This window comes from Erpetoichthys calabaricus, chromosome 11 (assembly GCF_900747795.2).
Source record: "Erpetoichthys calabaricus chromosome 11, fErpCal1.3, whole genome shotgun sequence".
In the NCBI taxonomy this organism is placed as follows: domain Eukaryota; kingdom Metazoa; phylum Chordata; class Cladistia; order Polypteriformes; family Polypteridae; genus Erpetoichthys; species Erpetoichthys calabaricus.
The window spans coordinates 85,676,096-85,701,365 of NC_041404.2; the positions used below are offsets into that span (position 1 = coordinate 85,676,096).

Here is a 25,270-nt window from a genome sequence, read left to right on the forward strand (position 1 = left end):
AATCAGATTTATTTCCAAGTATTAAACTATTTTGAAGTCCTCTAAACAATTATGAAACTATATTTAGTATTTGCTTTCTTTTAAATATTTTCTTGATCTCCCTCTTTTGCCAACTTCTCTGTTTATCTTCAGTGAGCATGCCATGAATAGTATAGACAGTGCGTATAATTTTCACACAGCATCTAATATCACATTGGAATTTTTTCTTTTTTTTGTTTCAGTGTTTTTTTTTTTAAGATATTACAATCTTCTGTTTAATAGGTGAGCAGTCAAAATCCATTTCTTCCTCTAGTGAAGCTGAACTTGAACAGAAGGACTCCAAGCTGCCCAGTTTCTGGATTCCCTCCTTAACACCTGAGGCTAAACAGTCAGCTTTGAAGAAGCCAGTGAGTTGATCTTCTTGTTATGTTGTCTTTTTAGCATATTGTGCTGTTGTAGGTCTTGTCTGCTGCTCATTAACTGCCCCTGGCTCATCTGGATCATTCTCAAAAAAGTAACAGTCATGACAGCAGAATGATCTACTACTGTAAAGGGTCAGTTTGCGTCAATGATTTATGTGGAATTAATTTTTTGTCCCCCCATCTCTCTCTTTCCTGTTTTCAGGACAAGACTGTTTATTGTCCAATGTCTGGAAAGCCTATAAAAGTCTCAGATTTGATTCCTGTCAAGTTCTCACTGATCAACAGCTCCCTTGACAGAGTTAGCCTTATCACCAAGCAAGAACGCTATGTGTGCGCAGTCACAAAAGATGTCCTGGGGAACTCTGTACCTTGTGCAGTCCTTCGTCCTTCGTGAGTTAAAATATTTAATTAATGTTTTGAAACTAAAGAGAAAATCTTTGTACACCACATCTGGCCTACCTTTAAATGTCTAAATCTGGTGCTGTACTTGGCCATTACCTTTATATTTTTTTATGTATTTACTTAGGAAGTAACTGTTTTAATTGTGTAGTAATAATAATTACTGTCTGTGCACATTTGTGTTGTGGATTTGCTTTCTAATGAAAGTAGTACTTTTGCAGTAAATTGCTGTTACTTTAAAAAAATCCATTTTTATTTATACTTTATTGGTCTAAGCCACACACCCCATCATCCTTTTACAATTTTCCATTGCCATATGTTCAGAGGAGTACAGTATTTTAGTATATTAATGCTACTGTATACATCATTTTACAGACATTTAAAATCTTCAGATTTATCTAAGAAATTGAAGGCATGACTATTGCATGTAATTTCAGGCAGTTTTTTTGAAGGCCAATTCCCCTTTTGAATTAAAATATTTTCTAGCAGTCAAAAGGATGCTAAGATTCACACTGTCTTATGACAGTAATTTGTTTATTTTATTACGGGTACCCCAGAAACACACTCAGCCTTAATCTGATGCACACCTACATTCACATACACAGATACTGGTAAGCATCTCAATGATGCAATAAATAATAAAGTATATATTCAAGAAATTAAAGAAGGCAAAAAAAAAATTATTCATCAAACAACATGTACACAAAAGCTCTCCCTGATTCCCTGCCGACGATAATTATTTACATGTATGAAACTGAACAAAACAATAGACACTACTCAGTAAACAACTCTAATGATAAAGTCCAAACACAGTCCAGACCAGTACAGCAGGTGCCGATTAATATGGTGTGTGGAATGAAGATCCCTGTAAATAGCCCTCTGAATGAAATGTATACTTTTATCCTACGAAGTTCCAGATGTACTGAAAAGATGTGGCACCATTAGAAGCACTCCTCAGACAAGCAGGCAAAGAACAGCTCATAAATCCAAATGTAAACTTTATTCAATGGTGGTTGTAGTTGTAATCCAACAGCGTGTGAAGCGTAAAAACAAGTACAGACAGATAATCTTGGTCCTCTCTCTGTGTTTTTGGCTCCTTGTTAAAGAGACTGCTTAATTATCCTTCTTCCTTGCAACCCCTAAACCTTCTGGATTTGCCCAGTGGCGTAACATTGCTGGGGCTGCTGGGAGTGGTAGGCAATTTAAGTAACGCTGCTACTATTTTGTTTAATCAAATGGTGTATTTGTTCACAATCTGTAAAGTCAGAATGTAGATAAGAAATGTAGCAAATAATTTCATTTTTGTCTGATTGAGTCTGTATAATTTGTTAAATTTAAATTTAATGGTGCACAGGCAGGATGCAGGAATTAGTTTCGTTATCTCACTGATTGCTGTAACTCACCACACATATCAGTATTTGGTAATTTTATGATGATTCAAAGGTGATTCGTTCCAAGTTCATTTAACATTACTACAAATCACAATTCTGTATTGGCACAAAACTCAAATTACATCTGCTTCATAATATGTAGTGAATAAATGGCTGTCAACAGGAAACTAGAATTTACTGATTACTTTTACTCACTCAAACATGGCATCCTCAATTGTTGTTATTCTACTATCTTATAAACAAAAAAAAGCGACTTGGCATGTGTTATAAAAAAAATCATACCTCACTGTTTCATCGAGGCTTGGTTTTGCTTATTCTTGTTATATTTGCAAACTACGCGCCGCAAAAAGCATATAGTGCAGAATGTTGACTGGCAGTACTGAAAGTTAGTGTTTTTTTCCTTATTCATTCATTATTTTCATTCATTACTTTATTTTAATAAATTCATTATTTTCTTTTACACAATGGAGTGAGGTGAGGCTTTCCCTTTGGAGGTCAGAGAGTGTACAGTCAAAGAAAAAAGTATGTGAACCCCTAAGAATTATCTATATTTATGTCTTAATTCCCATATAAAACATGGTCGTATATTCATGTCAGTCACAATCATAAACAAACACAGTCTCCTATAAGTAAAGATACACAGATTTTCAGAGAATTTTTGACCATATTGAATAAATCATTCAAACTCTGAAACTGAAGGTTGGAAAAAGTAAGTGAACCCTAAGATAATAACTTTATAAAAAGCTCATTGCAGTCAGAATTTAGCACACCTGGAGTCCATTTAATGAAACGAGCTCAGAGGTGTGGCCTAGAATTACTTTGATTGATAAAAAAGCACTATAAAGTTTGAGTCTGAACTTTTGACAAGAAGCATATCCAGATGAGGATCATGCCTCGCACAAAAGAGCTGTCTGAAGAGCTAAGATCGAGAATTGTTAATCTACATATGGCTGGAAAGGGTTACAAAGTCATGTCAAAGATTTGAGATATCCATCAGTCTACTGTTAGGCAAGTTGTCTATAAATGGAGACATTTTGGTATTGTGGCTACTCTGCCTAGAAGTGGGCGCCCTGCCAAGATGACCCCAAGAGCACAATGCTAAGTCAGCAATGAGGTAAAGAAGAACCCTAGAGTGACAGCGAAGGACTTGAAGAAGTCATTAGAACTGGCTAACATCTCTGTTCATGAGTCAACTATACGCAAAACATTGAACAAGAAAGGAGTCCATGGCAGGACACCAAGAAGGAAGCCACTGCTATCAAAAAAGAACATTGCTGAGCACCTGAAGTTTGCGAAAGAGCACTTGGACACTCCACAACGGTACTGGGAAAATGTTTTGTGGAGTGATGAAACCAAAATTGAACTATTTGGGAGGAAAAAGCAGAACTTCATTTGGCATAAAAAGGGTACTGCATATCAACCTCAAATCATCATCCCTACAGTAAAGTATGGTGGAGGGAACATCATGATTTGAACCTGCTTTGCTGCATCAGGGCCTGGACAGCTTGCCATCATTGAGGGGAAAATGAATTCACAAGTTTATCAACAAACTCTCCAGGATAATGTGAGGGTGTCTGTCCGTCAACTTAAGCTCAGAAGAGGCTGGGTGATGCAACAGGACAATGACCCCAAACATCGCAGCAAATCCACAGCACAATGGCTTCAGAAGAACAAACTCCGCCTTTTGGAGTGGCCCAGCCAGAGCCCAAATCTCAATCCTATTGAGATGCTGAGGAATGACTTGAAGAGAGCCATACACAGAAGACAACCAAAGAATATGGAAGAGTTAAGGCAGTTCTGCAGGGAAGAATGGGCTAAAATTCCCCCCGCATGATGTGCAGGTCTGATCTGCAGTTACAGGAAGTGCCTGGTTGAGGTCATTGCTGTCAAAGGAGGGTCAACCAGTTATTAAATCCCAAGGTTCACTTACTTTTTCCACTACCACTGTGAACGTTGAATGCGTTTGTAAAATAAAGATGAATAAATAAAATGTATAAAAATGAAAGAGTAGAATTTTTTGTTTGTCATTGGCCTTAAGCTCATTGTGTATATCAGTACCTGTGACTTAGATGAAGATCAGATCACTTTTTATGACCAATTCATGCAGTAAACCAGATAATTCCAAAGGGTTCACATACTTTTTACTTTGACTGTATATATTAGTATACTGTATAGTATTGAGGGAAGGGGGATCTCCATGAAGCATTGCATGCCACTAGTACTGACCCACTTCAGGCACTACACACAAAACCAAACAAGCACCACCACGCCACCACTTGTCTGACACTTGGATCTCACTGCATAGCTAATGTAAAATACAGTATAAAGCCACAAGGATAGGCTCCAGTCACCCCATGACCCTGCCCAGGATAAGCAGGTTAGGAAACGGATGGTGAATGAGTGATATTGTAACTTTGCTGACAAGTTGCATTAGCCTGGGGATCAGTCACCCACTTTGTGAGCTGACATTCCATTGCACAATTGAGCGGCTTCAGGGAATTCTTTAGAACAGGCAAACCAGCCAAAGCCTCAAAACAATTCCATCATTTGTGGCCACAGTGAGTGGTCACTTCAAGGACAGTGTGCTACCTAAAAGAGCAAAAAATCATGTGCACTCGACGTCTGCAAACACCCCAGAGGCACATACATGCACTCTTTCCTCGGCTGCAGCACACTACTGCAAAACTCAAGAATCTCTCCTGTTGTGAACATTGATGAATGACAGCTTTCTTGTGAGGTGTGTGTGATTTTAAAAAAAAAAAAAAACAAAAATTGTCAATTGGCTCCAGGCAGAAGCCTTAATTTTTTAAGGCTTCTGCCTGGAGCCAATTGACAATTTTTTTTTTTTAACAACATCAACAATGTGCCCAGCCAATGGGCAACATCATTGGCTTGGCCCAAATACACAAATTCAGTTTTTCATTTCTGTTTCAAAACTATAAGCACACTTAAAGTGTATTTATAGCACATCTGAAAAATTAAAATTGGTTTGTTTAAAACAGCAATTTTTTTAGTCAGTTTTAGAACCTCCTTCTCAAAGAGTTTGGATGCTGCTGGGTGTTAGCAGGCTTTACCAGACATGGAAAAGACCCACGGACAAAATCGAATGTTGTTGGCCTTGGGGTACTTAATTCCCCTCAAGGTATTGAAGACCATTACTGGGGTTGTGCTGGGGTCGTGTTGGCCTGATCTTTTAAGTTTTGTATGTTGCCAGCTCCACTCTCACCAAGATGAGGGCTTTGAAAAGTAAGTGAGTGCTATAATATTATTAATTATAGTGTTATATAAGAAAACTTTAGATATTGGGCAGCATGGTGGCACTTTGGTTACTGTTGCTGTTTTAATCAATTTGGATCCCAACCTTATGACTGTCTTTGTTAGGTTTTCTTTCACAAATCCCCAAAAACATGCAGATTAGGGTTATTGACAATGCTAAATTGTTCCTCCTGTGTGTCTGTGCATGAGTTGGCCCTGTGATGGTTCCTTGTTTGTACTCAGTGCTGCTGGGATAGGCCATGGCCCTTCACAACCTTGAATTGTTGTAAGCAGGTTTGAGAAAATTATGTTAAGTCCTGAGATAAACAGATTTACTCCTTGGAGCCAGAAGCTACTTACACTCATTGTTTCTGTGACAATATACGTCTTCCCTGAGGTCTTAAATTGGATACAGTAGATTTAAAAAATTAATAAATAAAAAGAAGATTGTGGGAATAAATATGTATTTAGAAAGTGTTTTGCATAGGCTTCTCTATGAGGCAGAAACAGTGCTTAGGGAATATACTGAAAACAATCATATTCAGGTTGAGTCCCATGTTTATACTTCATACTAAGAATTCAAATAAATCACTACTGATGAAAATAATAAAGATGGTAAGAATGAAACAGTAATGTTTCAAAAGCAGCCACTGCCTAGTGTCATAATTAGTAGATAAAGGAAATGAATATGTCTACACAGGAATGAAAAAATCCTCTTGCATAACAAATTCTGAGGTTTCTTCAGCTTTTTTTGGTTTTGTCTGAACTTGTTACATCTGTAGTGTGAGACACAGAAGTGAATAACAGATTTAGTCAGTTTCCACCTTTGTGGTACCTCCAAAATTTTTGTTTTGTTTTAATCTCTGGGAAAGAATTAGGGTTATATTGAACAACTCGACTTGATTGCTTTCAAATGCTTCATTGTCTGAGGTACCAATTGTTTTAGGAAAAAATATTAGTAAATGTTTTTGCTTTAGAAATTTTTGTTGATTAGACTAGTAATTGATTAGACTAAATACGAAATGACACCAGTTTTATTACCTAAAGAGTAAACTGTATTGCTTTTCGTGTGTGTATATATGTGTAAAGTTTTTTAAGCATTTTCATGTATCATGCTGGCGTCTTTCCAAGCTAAGTTCTGGCAATGCAGCATTAGTAATAACTGAAAAATGCAGTACCCGTCTTTCTTTCCTGTACTCTTCTAGTGGTGCTGTGGTGACTTTGGAGTGTGTTGAGAAACTTATTCGCAAGGATATGGTGGATCCTATCACCGGGGATAGACTGTCAGAGAAAGATATTATCATTTTACAGAGGGTAAGTGTCAAGGGTGCTCAAACCTTTGTATGCCACTTACAGATTTCTCAAGTGTTTTTGTAGGTCACAAGCCTAACACCTCAAAACATATTTAAATATAACACAAATAAATGCTGGATATCGGTGCATTGCTCACATCAGTATACTAGTGCATTTTACTATTCTGACTGAGTATTGCAGCTAGTTCTATATAAGGATCTCTTTTCTGAGAAGACTTCTTCTTGATAGAGTAAAAAATAAAGTTGCTGTATCGTAAGTGGGCAATAACACATTTTCATTACTGAATAAAATAAGAGACTCTTTTGAGACATACAGAGGGGCATACTGTACAAGCTTACATTTGTCCTGTGCAGATGGCTGCTTTAATAATGATTATCATTGAAGTTAAAATTATCACCAGCATATACGTACTTCCACACCTTCCAATTGTCGGATTTAAAAAAGATTGTGCACCTATTTTACGTTTTCTGTTTCTACTTAGTTATCTGAAATATAGCAGTTGTTTCTGCTTGATGATTTTTGCATTCATAATTTCCTACCTTAAGTTGAACAGATCGGCCAGCTATCATAATCATGAGACCTTTACACATAGGATTGGGTAATTTGAATCATGTATTTTTATTTTGCTGTTGACTAGCGCAGTTCCAAAAGATCCAAAAATAATAATAATTAAAGTTCTTTTGATTTTCAGGGTGGAACAGGATTCTCTGGTTCTGGAATAGACTTAAAAGCGACACAGTCACGACCTGTAATGCAAGTATAAGAGAAAGTTCAGGTGTCCAATCTGCCGTCTCCACAAAGTCCCCTGCCAAGATTAACTCTTCTCCAGACTCTCTGGTGTTGTACCCTTTGATTTACTCCATAACCTTCTTTTTGTATCCTAGTTCTTGCTACCAGTACTTATCTCATTATTTGAATTTTGTTGTTAATATTGAAACCATTTGTGTATATAATAGAAAATTAAGCCTATTAGGTGTTTGTGTTTTTTGGAGTAGAATGTTGGGTCACTGACACTTTAGTTGGAATACCCTGCTTAAGTTAAAAACATAAGGGAAGCATTGGATTATTGTCAATAAACTATAAAGCCATTTAGAATTTGTTTGACCTGTAATTAAACTCTTACTTTTTTTTGTCGTTATGTTGGTAATTGAATGCTTTTTAAATGCAGCTGAATAAATGAATCAAAAAGCTCTGATTTATTTCATAAAGGCTGGTCAGTTGTGCTTCCCAATCTTTAGCAGAGCAATTATGTTCTACACACACTTAGTATTTGTGCTTTTCTATTCCTTCTTTTTGTGGGTTTCAGCTTTTCTATGTAGCTGTCTTTGGGATTTGATGAATTTTGCTTCTTCAAATTAATTCCTATCATCATCATTCTAAGGGAAATTTCAATGTGGTGGTGTTTACACCTGAGTATATATGATGTATGGTTTCCCCTTCCTGATTTCCTCTATTTTTGCTTGTTCAGAACATTTAATTGTTTCTGATCTACAAACAAATTTAGTATAATACAAAGGGCAACCTGGGAAAACACAGGATACTGTTCTTAAATGATCATGTCATTTATTGAAGGAAAACGTTCACCAACACCTTTGAACAAATAATTGCCCCAGAAACAATTAAGTATAATGAGTAAGTCAAAATAGAAGAAATCAGGAAGAGGCAAATACTTTTTCACAGCACTGTAGCTGTACAGTTAACTCTGGGCACACAGAAAAAATACTTCCTTGTTTTAATGCTGAATGCATTTCCTGTTTTTTGTTTCATGTCTGAAAACTATCTGTGGCGCTCATTTCGTCTGTGCCTTTGATCATTACTTGTCCACAAAGTGATCTGTCATCAGACCTGAAGAGTGTGTTGTCCCTTAGCTTGTCATAGTAGGACAGAGTGGCATTGGCTTGCTATCCTCAGCATGGGCTCTTCTTCATCTCTCCCTTCTTTCATATGTGTCACCCAGAATTCCACACAGTACTTCGTATAGGTCGTGGGGTGTCACATGTACAAATTCTTATATATTACAGTATAGCTTACGTGCATGCGCTAATCAGTAACATGGTCCCTGTGATAGACTCTTTTGCTACACTGTGCGCTTTGTTTTCTTGTTCTTGCATTTAAAAGATGCCTGGCCTCCATTAAAAAAGTTAACACAGACCGCTACACTTATTGGCATTGCTGGATTGGGTTTACAGCGCCCTGCTTTGCCCCCTTATTGTTTGGGACAGTTTGCTAAATCCCAATGTGAGCTTGATGTTTGATTAAAACTGATTGGACAGACCACTGATCTCAACATAAAATCTGTGATTATTTTTAAAAGAATAAAAAAACAAAAGGAACTAAGCCAAGAGTCCCAACTGCAGTGCGCATATGTTTCATTTTACAGATGCCATTTAGTTTTTCAGTCACCAGAGTGGACCCCAAGAGTTCAGTTTGTCCACTTGCTTGTATCTCTTTAAAATACTTTATCTGTCTATGTAATGTTTTAAATAGCAGACACTGATTGCATTAATTAATGTGAACTTTATTTTTTAAAAATTGGTTCTGCTTTTGTACGTATATTGCCTGAAAAATAAAAACATGACACCTAAAAACTGAGTTCATAGGTTAGCTTAGGATCTTAACATTTAGCCTCTCGCACATCTTGGTTTGTGTTTAGCTCCCCAGTCAGATGCATTTAATAACATTGTAGCCAAACACTTCATTTTCTGATTGACTGCCTTACCTGTATCGCATGTTTATAATGCGTTTAGGTGACTCTGCGGCGACAGAAGCGTGAAGAATGTTGTGTTTAGCAATCTGACACTGAAAGGGCAACGGCTGCTTGTTGTATTCAGACCCAACCATTAGTCCTGAAGCAGCTACTTAATCAAATTTCTACAGCTGGTCTGAGACCTCTTTAGTTGCCAATAAAAGTGTGAGAGAAGTGAATTAACATAAAATCAAAAGAGGACTTTTAAGAGTTTGTCATTCTGATTTATTACATGTCCGGCAGACACTTTATAACTCATCATGGGAGCCAGTCATGTATCCCCCGTAGTCCGTGAAGGCACTGCCTGCTAAAAGCTTGAAGTTGTCCAGGACCTCATGCAAAGAAAGTCGTCCATCCTGATAAAGAGAGTGGGGTGGGGGCAAATTATAGTTACAGCTTAGCAGTAAAACATTTTTTTTCAAGGAGAACCATTGGGTGCAAATGGCAGTGTTGTGTGATACAATGGTGGCCTATTCAGGACTGTCTACTGATTTGTGTTTGAAGATGCTGGAATAGATGCTAGGGCCACTTGATTGTGACCTGGTTTGATGATAGTTAATGACACTCAAACAGACTTGACATTACTTAGAGTAGCAGAAGTAGCATCAGAGTTCTGTCAGTAAGATGGACAGCCTGTGCTGTGGAATTCTACCTCAGTAGTGTGCTGAGCATTTGAAACTTCAGCACTCCAGTGTCCTGGCAGAGTTTGAAATGTTTTTGCAATGCAAGGAACAACATATTTTAAAGCATATTTGTGTGCAGTTAGGTTTCTAGTAGTAGTGTCATGTGGACAGAGTACAGTAAAATTTGTAGTTGCATGTCCAGCCAACATGTAACTTGTCTCCACTCTCTAATGCCATGAATGTATTAAATTATATAACTTAATTTTACCTGTTGTTCTGATATGTTACTGTGTGATCAGTGTGAACTTAAGTTTACTTAAGATTAGTTCATTCAGCTGACAGTCCATGTTGGGTTCCCACCACCTTTTTTAAACAATGGTGGGATTTCAGCTTCCTAGAACTACTCAGGTGATTTAAGACACAATTCTAGCAATCATAGGGTCTATCGTCCAAAGTTGGAGCCTGTTGTCATAGCACTCGGTACAAGGTGGGATCGCCTCCTGATCTGGCAGAGAACCACCCCACACAAACAGACACACACTTGGACTGTATCAGCTGGGACTCACTACTTAACCTGTGTGAGGAAAAGCCACACAAACACTGGGAGAGCCTGTAAACTCCATATTTTCAAGGCCTTAGCGTGGGGCAATTCAATCAGTACAGATATATTTAACTTTGAATTTTAGTATAGATTTTAAGCTGTATTTTTCAATTACTGGAATAAATTTGGAATGTTTACACAGTAAAAAAAAAAAAAAAATTGGGTAATCCATGAGATCATCCTTTATAAGCCCTACAGTATCCTGAAATCCCACCACGATTGTAACATTCCCCCATTTGTTGTTATATTAGGGGGCTCTGCAAGTCTGTTCCATATTAAAGTTCAGGCCCTGCATTGTTTTTTGATATTTTTGAACACCAGTTTTAGTTTACTTAAATGATAGTTGGGTAACTACTTAAAGGATATGCCAACTATTTTAAAGCTTTTATTGTTGTTAGTATTTTTATATTCTATTACAGAAGGCACAGTATTGTTCACTTGAATAATGGAGGTACTTTTAATAAAAAGCCTTTGAATGGGATTTCTGTTTTTGCTGTGGTATTGAGTAAGCGTCGTGTGTGGTGAAATTTCACAGGTATTGGTATTGAATACAGAAATCCTGGTTTTGTTACATCCCTAATCTGCACGTCCTCTGTACTTACCAGGGGGTGCCAGAATGTAGCTTTGGGGAAAGGGCAGACGCAGAGTTCTAGAAAGTAGGCGCTACAAAAGTGTTAAATGTGTTTTGTATGGCATGACATTTGGACAGCGAGATAATCCTGGTGGTCTTGGGTATGTTCTTGTGAAGGAATACTGCTGAAGGAGGAATTACAGTTTTACAGATGACTACGTAGTGACAATAGGCTTCAGCATGGAGATACAGCGATAGACTCTGGTGACATTGCATAAGTGATTTAAAAAACTACGGCAGTGATGTATGAAGTAAAGTTCAGGCTTCTGTCAATCTATCCATTTACTAAAGCTACCAAATCCTACTTCAAGGGCATGAGGTGGGAGAATAGCGCAACGCCTATTCTGTCTGCTGTAGGAACCAGCAGTGGGCACCGTCACTGTGCACATTGGGGGCAGATTAGTGACACCAGTCAATATGACCTTCATGTGTTTCGGATTCCTTCTGGAGCCGTATGACAATAGCACTGCCACTGTATCTCCCCACAATGGCTGTTGGGATCTTGTACTAGAAGTCCCACTGGTGCGAGTTAGCATTTATTTGAAGACAGGTTTGCTTTCATCAAAGCACTGATTATCGGGAATGCAAACCGAGCTTGTCTGAGACCAACGTCCACAGGAGTGACCCCAGTAGAGCAGAGGGTCCTCGTGTGCACGTGGATAATGAAGCGGCTCGAGAAAGCGTGTAGATGTTGAGGAGCCATTAATGAAGTATAAGACAATTTAGTGCATCATGGGGCCACAGACACACACATCCAGCACATCGTTTTCCAAACGCACATAAGATCTCTTTGTCTTTTCAGCATCATTAGTCATTTTACATTGATGCAATTTATTTTTCTGTGGTTTCTATGTCTGTCTGCTCAACGTAGCAATGAAGTGTTAGCTACTGCTTATAGGATTTGTTAGTGATCGTTTAGGGGCCTTTTCTTGTTCACTCTTTTACTGTTAGGGGAAAAAAGACATAAAAAATGGATGAAAAAGATTAATGTAATTATTTGACAGCTGCACAAAGCCACACAAATTCGGATATATGACATTGTTTGTATTCATGAATGGTCATATATTCTGCTGCTTGTGATCATTCATTAATGTTATCTAATAATGTAGTAAAATTATAAACTGTCTTAGCATTCATGGGTGGGCTCCTGCCTTCTGCATATTCCTGCTGGGATAGAATTTAATCCATGTCACTTGTACTGAATAAAGCAGGCCCAGAAAGAGAGTTGTGTTTAAGACCTGTAAAATGCACAAAGGGATTAGACATTTTTAATTTTTGTGTTGTTTTAATCTCTTTTAATATATTTTGGTGTATTCATTCATCTTGAAACACTTGAATGCACTACAGTAAAGACTATTGCACAGTGCCTCAACCTCATTTGTAGGTTAAGAGAGTTGCTCAAGTTTACATGGTGGCCTTATGGTTTAGATAGTGAATCGTGATGCCTATCAGTTAAGTTTCCAGTTGTGTGTGTGTGTGTGTGTTCGCTGCCAATTCCAGGACAAAAGTATAAAAAAAACATAAGTTGAGATACAGGAGCTTTGAACTAGCAAACTTATGGCACCATATATAGTGGCGCCTTTTCATAGTGAACATGATTCCAAGGTGCTGGAGACATGAGTGTTGGGTGTAACATATAATTAAGACTTTTACTGTTCTCTGTACACATGATGACACCACCATCACCACCACCACTCCTTCCTGCCTCATGCCAGGATAGACATTGGCTGTATGTGCTCATATCTATAATGAAGCAGGTACTAAAACAAATTAATGTTATGCTTTACAAAAGGCAAAAATGTGTGTGTTGTTTTTTTAAACAAATGAACCACTTGAACTTGTCATTAACATATACATTTTAACAAAGAAAATTAATTTGCAAGCTTAAAAAATTGAAAATTATCCCAGTTGATTAACATAATAGTCTTGCACAAACCTTCAGTGTGAATTGACTCTGCTCCCTTAGTGCATCTGAGAAAACAAACATGGAGAAAAGCAACAGCAGAACAAGACAGGAGGCTGACCTGAAGTGGTGCGAAGGCTTTCACCGACTGAGGTGTCACAAGTGACCATTCTTTTTGTTGACTATGTGAGAGAGAAGAAAAGAAGCAGCACTTTGGTTGGACCGGATATTCCGATGACATATTTTATAGTCGGGCTAGACAGAGGATTATCGAGTACCGTATTGGTCATCATGCAGGTGAAATCGCTGCTCAAAGGACTTACCTCCTGAGTCTTTCAGAACACCATACACTATGCCGCCACCTTGAACCAGCTGCACGTATTTAGTGCCTGCCATGGGATTCATGAGAAACTTGTAGAGTTAAGCCATAGGCCAAATATTTAAATCCTGCAAAATGTTTAGACCCAGCAGAATTCTTTCAGTTGAACAGTGAATCATGTACTCAAGGATGACGACGACTTCTTCATTTTCATCTTCTCCCATTTCTATGTGGGGTCAATCAACCTTCTCCAAACAGTTCAGTTTTGCACCTCCTCGCTAGTCAAACCCTTTTTCTTCCAATCCTCTTTTAGTTTTTTTTGTGCATCCTCCTCCTTGGCCTCCCTCGCTTTCTCTTCACATGTACTTCAAATTCCATCACTCTTTTGCCCACATATTCATTGTCTCTACTTAGCTCATGTCCATACCACTTTAACCTACTTTTGTTGTACCTCAGATTATCTTATTTCTTATTCTCTCCTTTTTGTAACTCCCCACATCCATCTCAATATTCTCATTTCTGCCACATCTAACTTCTCCTACACTCCATTTACTGCCCATGTCTCAGCTCCTTGCATCATTGCTGGTCTTACAAGCCTTACCTTTAACCTTCGCCTTCGATCACAACACTCCTGATACCTTCTTCCAAGTGTTCCATCCACACTGCACTCTATGGGTTATCTCTACATCTAGTTTTCCATCTTTGGCTACCACTATTTATATTTATCCACTCTTTTCAATAGCTCTCCCAGCAGGCTAACATCTTAATCCTGACCATCATTACATCTCATATATTCTGTCTTCTTCCTATTTATCTTTTATCTGCTATATTGCAAAGCCTTTTCTCCGTTCTTCCAATTTCTCCACTTTCTCTATTCTGGTGCTACACAACAGAATGTCATCAACAAAATACATTCACCAGGGGATTGGCCTTTTATCCCATGACTCAACACATCCACCACGAGATGAAAGAGAATGACTTAAAGAGGATCTCTGGTGCAGACCTACTCTAACTGGGATCTTGTCTGTTACTCCAACACTGCCCTTGTAACCCGAGTCCTCACTCCCTTATGCATATCTTGGACAATCCTCATATACTTCCCTCGCACTCCTTTCTCTCTCATGCACCTCCAGATGTCTTCACATGGAATGCCTTCTCCAAATCAATAAACACCATATGCAAATCTTTTGGTTTTTCCTGATGTTTCTCTATTAGCCGTCTCAATGCAAAGACTGCATCAGTTATTCCTCCCTGGCAAAATAAAAAACCAAACTGCTCCACCCCTATGGTGATCTCTTACCTAAGCCTTCTCTCTATAACCCTTTCCCAAATTTCCATTGTGTGTGAGACATCAGCTTTATCCCTCTATAAGTTTCCATAATCCTGAATGCTACCATTCTCCTTATAAATGGCACTCTCAGTGTTCCTCCACTCCTCTGGTATTCTCTCCTGTTCATAGGTCTTCTGCTTTAGATCCTATGACACATCTACACTGTCTTCTTCTAAATGTGTCATGTACTGAAGGACACCAGTGGAAATTAAGGGGCAGTTCATTTAGTACTGAAGCCAGAAAGCACTTCTTTGCGCAAAGGGTTAAGGGAATCTGAAACAAATGACCAAGTCATGTATTGGAAGTGGAAACCCTGACAACCTTTTAAGAAGCATCTGGAGGAGATAGTGGGATAGCTTAGCCATTAGCTTAACAAACACGCTTAATGGACTGAATGATCTCCTCTTCATTTGTCAGATTTCTTATGTTCTTGTGAACGATTTGTTTGCTCTTCTTTTTAACCAGCTTATATTTTCCAGCACCTCAAACTCTAGTATATTAAAAAATGACCAGCATTATGTAGTCTTATTTTTATTCCTCTGTCAAATTGTATCATTAAAAAATATTTCTGGAGAGCCAAAATCATTCTGTTACAGTTTTTTTCAGTTGAGCTAAATGGTAGTGTGACAACATTGAATGTCGAGTAAATTGAATCACAACAAAATTGGAGACAATAAAAGTAAATAAGACCTCGGGCCCCAGATTCACATTCAAGTCTTGCTTTGGCTTCCCTCAACAATTGCAGCTCCAGCACAAGAGCAGCGTCTGATTTCTATCAAGTCAAACGATGGAACAAAAGCCGTCTGTATGCCCAAACTGAAGGGCCTTTGCATCTTAACATGTTTGCCCTAGCACTCTTGCATGAATTAAATTCTGGTATTTCATCAACAGCTGACCTTCCCCATACTTTATACGAAGGTAAAAGAATTGTGCTATGCTTTTCAAGACAAGTTAACATTTTAAAATCTAAGTTCTTTTTCAGTGGCACTGAGTTTTTAATCTGTTAACTGAACAAAGCTGTGAAAACTAAGTTAAGCAAATGATTCAACCAGTCAAGTCGGGAGGTGGGAGCTGCCACTTTTCTAAAGGCCTAAACCTGGACAGGCCCTTGTGCGTCCTGCTATCACACAGCCAAGGGCAGGGTAGGCACACCATTCCAGAGATACACAATTAATCCAAAACCATGGACAATTAAGTTCACTGTATAAAAAAAAAAACACCTGAATTAAAAGTAAACTGATGCAGACTCAAGCACTCAGAAAAATAAGCAGTTGTGGAAAATATAGATATTTACAGTAAAAAATATATACCGCCTTCTGCTGTGCTATGTCCTTATTTGCACTGCATAGATCCAGAAAGCTCTTCTTCTGTGAGATACTGACTGCCATAAATATGGCCATCATTTTCAGACTGGAATGTCATCTTTCAGCTCTGTGACCATCACATCAGGGTGCACGTGTGTATGATAGGATTATCAAAGCTATGCAGGTAGAGTAAACTGATTTAGATGTCCAGGGTAAAGAGTTGGCACAGTTTCGACTAGCTTAGAACAGCCACAGTTGTGCAGAAGGCTTTGTTTGTCAAACAGCAAGGCTGGAGCAGTAGTTGGCAGTGTGGTATATATGGCCATCTGTTGTGCTCTGACATTCTGAAGTGTTCAACTCTGCATGAAGTGGAGTGGCAAAAGGAAAACAGGTTACACTGAAGAGACCTTAGGAAGCCCCCACCCCCCATCCCACTGTGGTCAAAAGTAACAGCGGCAATGTTTTGATGACTAGCTGATCCTTGTGTTTTGGCTTGTGCCTCTCAATCAATGTAGCTCCTTTTCAGAGCTCATCGTGCTTCTTTGTAAGGTCCTCTCCATAATTAGTTGCCTGGCTGCCCACAAACATGTTCCAGTTGCCCAAAACCTCCTCTTTGGTCAGCTTCTCATCCTGCCAGCCAATCAAAGCACAGCATACAATTAAAAAAAAACACCACCACCATGATTGGAGGATTAAAAGGGCATTGGAGAGCGAAGAGGCAGTTTTTTTTCTTACCTTGTCCTTATCACTCTCATAAATAAGGTGCTTAGCCTCAATATCCATGTGATCCACTTGCCCAGGCAAAATCCAGTGGGCGACTTCATCCGGGTCTAGCTTCCCATCCTACAAAAGATGATCAAGTAAAAATCTAAGCAAATGTAGAGATGCTATTTAGCATCCAGTATCTCAGGGTAAGGGTATAAATCTGGGCTGCCACACAAAAACAGGTGAACAAATCGTCACCACTTGTTGACACCATATGGTCTCCTCGCGTACTTTTCACACATGCAATCTGTGCCAAGAATCTACCAGTACATTTCGAGATCGAGGGTAGGTGTCAATGAAAGTCAGAACTGATGTGCCAAGATGGTCAAGTCAACTGATCAAAGCAGTGGAATGTCTGGGTCAAGCACTACTCTTCATTTTATAAAAGTTATGTGAAGGGTTGTCAGGGGTGCAAACGAGACCAAGATAGTACTGGAGAAGGGGGATACAGATCAATGCAGCCCAAAAAAAAAATTAATGGAATGGCAATAGGATTACAAGTCTACAAACACGTGTGGGAAGAAGGGGGCTTAAAGAAAAAACAAAAAGGGTCAGTAAGCATGGTTGAGGTAATGGGTTTGCTGGAAGTAATTTACCTGGCGGCACTAGAGTGTGTGTGGTCGTGGATGGTTTAGCAAGAGGCAAGTAAACTACCAGGCAACAGCTCAGGGTCCAACATTAAGAAAGCAGGGTTTGTATTACAACTTTTATTGGGGCAGAGCCAAAAAGTCTGTCAGGAAGCCAATCACAGCACCCCAGCCCATTAGGTGGTAACATAAAGTCCCTCGTTTAAGGCAGACAGTTGAAGAAGCTATTCAAGAGAGGCAGCCCCTTTAGGGTCATATAGGTTTAAGGGGGCATGACTACCCAAGGCCACTCCAGGGATTCTAGCTGTGTGTCTCTGCAGCGAAAGCAGTTCATTCTTAACTGCATAAATTATTCCAGCCAAGGAAGTGACCCCATGATGGGGCTTTAAACCACTCTAAGCAAGTGGCTCAATAAGTCTGAAATCGGGAGAACAGTTTGGGGTGAATGCTTACTGGCCATGAACAAGAGAAGGAAGAGTGCCATGGCTCAGCACTCAATCCTCCTCACCAAATAGATAATGATTAAGCCCTGTGAGGTGGCAAGTTTCTCTGGCTATCTGACTTTGTACATTTCTTCCAAGGACCACAGTTTCTCTCCCACAAACCAAAGATGCTTGCTTAAGGTCAATTTGCAACACTAAGCTGCCCCATTGTGAGGAAGGTCAGTGTGTTAGTGGTATTATGTAACCCAGTACTACCTGACACGTGGTGAAGTGACTGTTGACTAAAACAGCCCTTGTTCTTCTGGGTGAGCAGAGTGAGAAGACACCCTGCCAAATTAAAAAAAATACGACTTGCCAAATGGAAAAGAAGCTCAGTTAGAGGCTATGGGCATCCATATATGCTGTAGGTTATGCCTCCTTAGAGGCAAACCCCAGACCAGCAGCAATGCCACATGCACTTCAGAAGAGGTCATCCACCTTAAGCTAAGCATGTTCGAGCCTGGACAGTAATTTGATGGGAGACCACCTAGGAAAAGCTTGGATTGTTGCTGGAAGAGGTGTTGGTGAGGTCAGCAGGGGGCACCTACCCTATGGTCTAAATGTGGACCCCAATGCCCCAGTGTAGTGACAGGCACCATCCTGTGGATGAGATGTAAAACCGAGGTCCTGACTAGCTCTGTGGTCACAAGAGATCCCTGGGCATCCTTTGTAAAGAGCAGAGTGTATCCCAGTGTGCAGGCTAAACTGTCCTTCATGGCCAAGTCAATCTGGCCCCCTAATAATCCCCCGTCTCTAATTGTGTACATCTCTCTCAACACTTCACCACATAATGGCTAATGTGTAGTGAACATTCTAGCGCAAAATGGCTGCAGTCCCATCATCCAGGTGGATGCTACATATTAGTGGTGGTTGAAGTGGCTCCCAGGCGGCATGGTGGCGCAGTCGTAGCGCTGCTGCCTCGGTGTAAGGAGACCTGGGAGTCTGCATGTTCTCCCCGTGTCTGTGTGGGTTTCCTCCCACAGGTGCATTGGCGATACTAAATTGTCCCTAGTGTGTGCTTGGTCTGTGTGTGTGTGTGTGTCCTGGTGGGCTGGCACCCTGCCCGGGATTTGTTCCTGCCTTGCACCCTGTGTTGGATTGGCTCCAGCAGACCCCCCATGACCCTGTGTTAAGATATAGCAGGTTGGACAATGACTAACTGACTGAAGTAGCTCCCCATTTAATATGAAAAAAGCAATTTGAGTATTAAGAAAAGCACTATATAAATGTAAAGAATTATTATTACTAGTGATACCAATTAATGACATCCGCCATGGGAATAGATAGATAGATAGATAGATAGATAGATAGATAGATAGATAGATAGATAGATAGATAGATAGATAGATAGATAGATAGATAGATAGATAGATAGATAGATAGATAGATACTTTGTTAATCCCAAGGGGAAATTCACATACTCCAGCAGCACCTTACTGATACAAAAAACAATATTAAATTAAAGATTGATAATAATGCAGGTAAAAAAACAGACAATAACTTTATATAATGTTAACGTTTACCCCCCGGATGGAATTGAAGAATCGCATAGTTTGGGGGAGGAATGATCTTCTCAGTCTGTCAGTGGAGCAGGACAGTGACAGCTGTCTGTCGCTGAAGCTGCTCCTCTGTCTAGAGATGACACTGTTTAGTGGATGCAGTGGATTTTCCATAATTGATAGGAGCCTGCTGAGCGCCCGTTGCTCTGCCACAGATGTCAAACTGTCCAGCTCCATGCCAACAATAGAGCCTGCCTTCCTCACCAGTTTGTCCAGGTGTGCGGCGTCTTTCTTCTTAATGGTGCCTCCCCAGCACACCACCGTGTAGAAGAGGGCGCTCGCCACAACCGTCTGATAGAACATCTGCAGCATCTTATTGCAGATGTTGAAGGATGCCAGTCTTCTAAGGAAGTATAACCGGCTCTGTCCTTTCTTACACAGAGCATCAGTATTGGCAGTCCGGTCTAATTTATCATCCAGCTGCACTCCCAGGTATTTATAGGTCTGCACCATCTGCACACAGTCACCTCTGATGATCACTGGGTCCATGAGGGGTCTGGGCCTCCTAAAATCCACCACCAGCTCCTTGGTTTTGCTGGTGTTCAGGTGTAGGTGGTTTGATACCAATATACAATTGTGCCAAATTATGAAATGATGTACAAAAACAAATCAAATATCAATGCCAGGGCACCTCCTGCAGGCAATGTGTGTCAGGAACCGCCCCAGTAGCATGATAAACGTGCTAGAGGTACTGCAGATAACACATCCGGAAACAGGAAAAACATGTAAGACCATAAAATAATGGGTCAAATACATTATTGACAAAGTTGTAGAAAGTAGGATGAGGTGGTTTGGGGATGTTGTACACAGTAGGATGAATGACCCAATAGGAAAAGAATAGGTAGCTGTCTGTAAAGTGAGAAAGATTGAGAAGAATGCAGAGGTTTAGGTAGAGAGACTTGGTGGCAATAGATTTGAAGGTGCTGGGTCTGAGAGCAGAGGACGCAACAGGCAAAAATAAATGGAAACCGAGTATCCAGGTGGTTGACCCCCAACAGCTGGGAAGTAGTTGCACGTAAAAGAAGAAGACTAAATTGGCAAATCATGAGTGCACAGTGTGGCCTAGCATCTGATATTGAAAGAACAGATCATAGCTCCCCGTAATGCAAGCTGAACTTTAAGGAAGCAGATGGAAACTCACCCGTTATGATAACGTCTAGTGCTCCTAACACTACTCGGGGTATGCAGAGAAAAGAAAAACTTTGACAAAAACCATACCTTGTTTAAATCTCGGAAATCAATAAACTGTTGTCGTTCAGACTTCACCCAGTCAGGCTCTTCTTCTTCAGTCTCACTGCCATACATGTCGCCTGAGAAGGAAAATCAAAGTAAATACAATAGAAGCAATAGTTGTATGTCAAAAATTCAGTATTTAATTTTTTTTTTGTAATTACAAAGGACTTAAGTGTTATCAAAAATACACTTGTTGTTAACAAGTGCTACACCCCAAATTGGAAAGACAATCATTTCAGGGGCAAACACTTATACCAGGAAGCAATCTAAGGGCTTTTATTCAACCAGGCTCTGAGTTACTGAAGCGGATTAAGAGGTTTTTAGATTTGTATGCAATAACAGTTTTACACTTTGAGATTCATGTTAAGAGGTCCTGTTGCACTTAGTTTCCCCCTTTTTCTAGCATATGCATCACAAGTGAATTACATGTTATTCTGAAAATACTTTGAATTCTTGTTCAGAAGAGGGAGCAGCCATCTGGATTCACTCTGTTACAGTTCAATGAAATAGATTAGAAAAAGTGCAAAGTCAACCATCGCTTTCACAGAGACAGATCAGATCAGAGCTGCAGCACTTCATTCTAAGGCCTTAATAAAAAACCTTTACCACATTGCCTTACCTATGTATTCATTCGCATCTATAAAACCATCGCCATTTTGGTCAATGTCCTCAATTGTTTCCTGTAAGACAGAAAAAGAGTAAGTGTGAATAAAATTTACTTGATGTATTTTGTCTGGTGCTCTACATAGATATTTCGCCTACCTGCACCACCACATTTTTCATATGTTCATACTCCTCCGGGTGCAAAAAGGCTGTGAATTCTTTCTTGGTTGCAATCTGGTCTCCATCCTGGTCAGCCATTTGAAATCTGCGCTTGTCTCGAGCCAGCATGGCCTTGTAACTGTTTTTGTCTTCCACTCCCTCAAACTCTTCATCTAGTTTAAAAAATATATATCTATCTCAGTGCACAAGTAAATAGACTATATGTATTTTTTTTTCTGCGGTAGCTGGTCAGACTTATGAAACCAACAGATTTCAAATGGGGTAACAAATAAGATTAAGAGTAAAACTCACCCGTGTAAAATCCATAAGTAGTATTCTTGTACTCCTCCCAGGAGACCTTGTCATCCTTGTTCACGTCATATTCACGCCAGTGTTTCATCACATCTTCCTCTATGTACCTCTTCTGGGTGTACTTGATCCAGGAATGCAGCTCTGAGTGAGTGACGAAGCCATCCTTGTCTTTATCAATTCTGTCCACAATTTTTCTGGAGATGCAATCAATGTTCACTTAAGTTAAAATAGAATGTACAGAAGCACAATCACATTCTCCTAGACGCTGCCATCATATTTTCAACTTGATTTTACAGATGTAAGAACAAATATACTCATTTCATTTGCTTTTGTTAGATTATCACTAAAAACAGACAAACAGCAAAAAAATAGAAAATATGATGCAAGGAAATACAAATACTACATCAATCTGGGCTCTAAAACGGATTCCCACAGCCCACCCCCAGCCAAACCGAGTTACAAGATCCAGCAGTTAGCACAGCCACCGCACTCCAGGCCAGTTTTCAGTCACTGCTGCATTATTGCATTGAAGAGTTCACTTCACATAATTAAACTTTCTAATAGAGAATAACTCAAATTTCTTACTTAAAAAGAAAATCACTCAAGGGTGTCATTTTTTGAATTATTTATGCCAAATCAACACATCAGTTGCATGCATTAGTCTTTTGAAACATGCTGGCTTTGAGCAAACACACTTTTTATGGTGCCAAAGAGAAGCTTATCCTGTCACATCCCTTTTTGCTAAATGACACAGTGTGTCCTTTAAAGTGTGTTGTCACCTGAGCTCACTGCTAGAGAGTTAGAGTCTTTTGAAAGATACGACTATGTGCTAGCCACTCACCCACCACATAATAACGAGAGAAGAGCCACCCCCAATGATTATACTTTATAGAAATGAATGATGTTCAGTGTGTTGATTTACATCCAGTGGACAGAGTGGCTCACCCAAGTCTTTCCTTGCTCTCTTCAGGAGTAAGCTGGTCAAACGTTTTAGCTTCTTCTTTCCCAAGGAATGCTTCATGGTCATACTGAAAATCTTCAGCATCATTATGAACATGGTCACTAAGATCTCGGCCATGATGCACACGGTCACGCTTCTCCTGAGTTGGCTTTGCGAAAGTAGCCTGCAGGACCGCTGTCATACACAGCAAACAAGAAAGAGTCCACATTTTCTGCAGAGAAGAGAAAAAGATGAGAATGAGAACAGCATGCTCTGTAGCATATCCACTAAAGTATTCTTTCATTGAGTTCTGCATTGGTGACTATTAGTCTAGCTAGCAGTATCTCATTTGCTTTATTAAGACCATTTAGATGACACACACTGTGATGAATCCTTCCATTAGTTTATTTTCTGGGCCAGCTTTTTCCTTTACAGGATCCCAGAGTGCTTGATTCGATCCAGACAGTACCTGGTACAAGATAGGCAATAGTGCTGGAAGAGGAACATCTCATCCCACATCCCATACTGGGCCAAACTAGCAAAACCATACACATTCATAACCTAAAACCCTAGGGGGATGAATCGCATAAACACAAGGAAAGGTTTTAAAAAAACTTTTTAAATAACTGAGAACTGAATCCTAGGTTCTGGGGTCCTTGGGCAACAGAACTAATTACTGCACCACCCCTGTGAAGCTCACTTTACAAAACAAACTTTTGCAAATCTAGATTGGCCCTGGCACTGTATGGGTGAGTGTGGTTATGTGCATGACTGTGCCTTGAGATGTACTATCCTGTCAGAGAATGGTACATTTTATCTGCAGCCCTCCTGGGCTGGACTTCACACCCTTTGTGCCAGTATTGGAACAAACAGGTCTGGAAAATGGTTGAATGGATGAGTGAATGATACAGTGTGTGCCATATGCTGTTTTACTTTAAGGCTAATGAAAGTGAAATGTAACTCAATAAACTGTTAGAAAAGTAAAACGTTTTTGAACAAACACGTTACAATTTAGGAAAAATAATTCTGTGGGCTTTTGGATGGTGATTAGTTTATACAAAGTTCCTCCAAAGACCCTGGGGAATGTTTAGGAATTGAACATAAAGACCAATTGTGAAAACATATACGGTAGCTGTGAGGACCAGAAGTACAGAAAATTCACTGTCTGTGCCACCACCCTCTAAAAATCTCCCAACTTTCGACATACTAAAATGGAACATGACAATTATTTCCAGTTCGTTTTCATATCAAGTGCTCTACCTCTCATCTTCAAATACAGACAACTCCTGCAAAAGAGAGCACACACCGTTAGTCGCTTCGATGCCACCGATTAAAGTTGTTGAACCACCAGAAAACGATATTACAAAAGGTGATTTGACTGAATCCTACCTGTTCACTAGATTCTCCCACAAAATATCTATTAGGAACCTACTGAACCCGCTCAGCGAGTTAAAGGCAAAATATACCTAATGTAAACTGCAAAATAGCTAGATATTTCTATATCCTTGTACCAGGTTTAATGAAATAACGACTTCAAACTTTTAAGTGTTATCACTAACGGAATGCCTGTACCGTTAAGTCACTATAATGAGCAGAGCTGCGTCGAGTCAATGCCACTCTAGTCAGAGTTCAACTTCTATTACATGACGTCTTACAAATTCCATCTCCGTTACCGGTTGAAACGTTAAACTAAATGTTAACCAATAATGAACACAACGGAAAACGCTCAACTTTTACGGAGTGGAATGGAGAAAATATTATATACTGTGTATATATATATACAGTATATATATATATATATATATATATATATATATATATATATATATATATATATATATATATATATATATACAGTATATAATATTTTCTCCATTCCACTCCGTAAAAGTTGAGCGCTTTCCGTTGTATATATATATATATATATATATATATATATATATATATATATATATATATATATATATATATATATATTTATTCAATTAAATACAGTTTGTAACATTCTAGTACAAACTCACCATTTTGCAGGCTTTATGGTTAGCTCTCCCAAAAAAAGGAATGAGAAGGCAGAGATTTGAGAAAACGGAGAGCACGATTTAAATCACGGATAATACAGGGGCTGGCTAAAGGTTACAACGACCAATCAAATGATGACTTATGTTACAGGGCACGGACAAGTTCGAAATTACTCGGCTCCGATTCGTCATCCACGTCAGCTAGACTTTGGTTGGTCGGGAAGCGCCACGTTGACACGGGCGCGCGCAGGGAGTCCTTGGTTACGCGTTCACGCGCCACGCTTACACGTGTTGAATGTACTTGGGAATGGGAATGCAATTTAAGTCACTTTTTATTCAAACACCACCCCGTGATATGGTTTGAGGGGACATGAGATGCGATGTGCTGTTGGGAT

General features: G+C 39.4%; 2 protein-coding genes across 4 annotated transcripts in view; one reads left to right on the top strand and one right to left on the bottom strand.

The window, feature by feature from the left end:
• The window catches only part of nosip (nitric oxide synthase interacting protein), a 28,763-nt gene extending 20,808 nt beyond the window's left edge, over positions 1 to 7,955 (top strand). The window contains exons 6-9 of the mRNA XM_028813508.2: positions 262 to 386; positions 604 to 791; positions 6,652 to 6,760; positions 7,452 to 7,955. Of these exons, the coding sequence (XP_028669341.1) occupies positions 262 to 386; positions 604 to 791; positions 6,652 to 6,760; positions 7,452 to 7,523 (494 nt within the window). The 3' untranslated portion in view covers positions 7,524 to 7,955. The remainder of the gene's footprint in view (positions 1 to 261; positions 387 to 603; positions 792 to 6,651; positions 6,761 to 7,451) is intronic.
• A 1,753-nt stretch (positions 7,956 to 9,708) lies between these two features.
• On the bottom strand, positions 9,709 to 25,012 carry rcn3 (reticulocalbin 3, EF-hand calcium binding domain). 3 transcript variants are annotated; one of them, XM_028813506.2, is made up of 9 exons: positions 24,879 to 25,012; positions 22,863 to 23,089; positions 21,918 to 22,111; positions 21,606 to 21,778; positions 21,463 to 21,523; positions 20,829 to 20,920; positions 16,953 to 17,060; positions 13,386 to 13,446; positions 9,709 to 9,862 (listed from the first exon to the last, which is right to left on the bottom strand). In XM_028813506.2, exons 1-9 carry the CDS (start codon positions 24,879 to 24,881, stop codon positions 9,840 to 9,842), a joined length of 942 nt encoding a protein of 313 aa, XP_028669339.1. In that variant the 5' UTR covers positions 24,882 to 25,012; the 3' UTR covers positions 9,709 to 9,839. The 3 variants fall into 3 exon arrangements, with proteins under 3 accessions (XP_028669339.1, XP_028669338.1, XP_028669337.1); XM_028813505.2 differs by lacking the exon at positions 13,386 to 13,446; XM_028813504.2 differs by lacking the exons at positions 9,709 to 9,862; positions 13,386 to 13,446 and adding an exon at positions 15,429 to 16,847.
• Positions 25,013 to 25,270: the final 258 nt, after the last annotated feature.

Coding starts and splice junctions, on each gene's coding strand:
- rcn3 (XM_028813505.2), bottom strand. Junction 20,921..21,462: donor AGATGCGAATGAATACATAG/GTAAGGCAATGT, acceptor TTTCCTTCTCAG/GCGACATGTATGGCAGTGAG. Junction 17,061..20,828: donor ATTTCCGAGATTTAAACAAG/GTATGGTTTTTG, acceptor CATCTTTTGTAG/GATGGGAAGCTAGACCCGGA.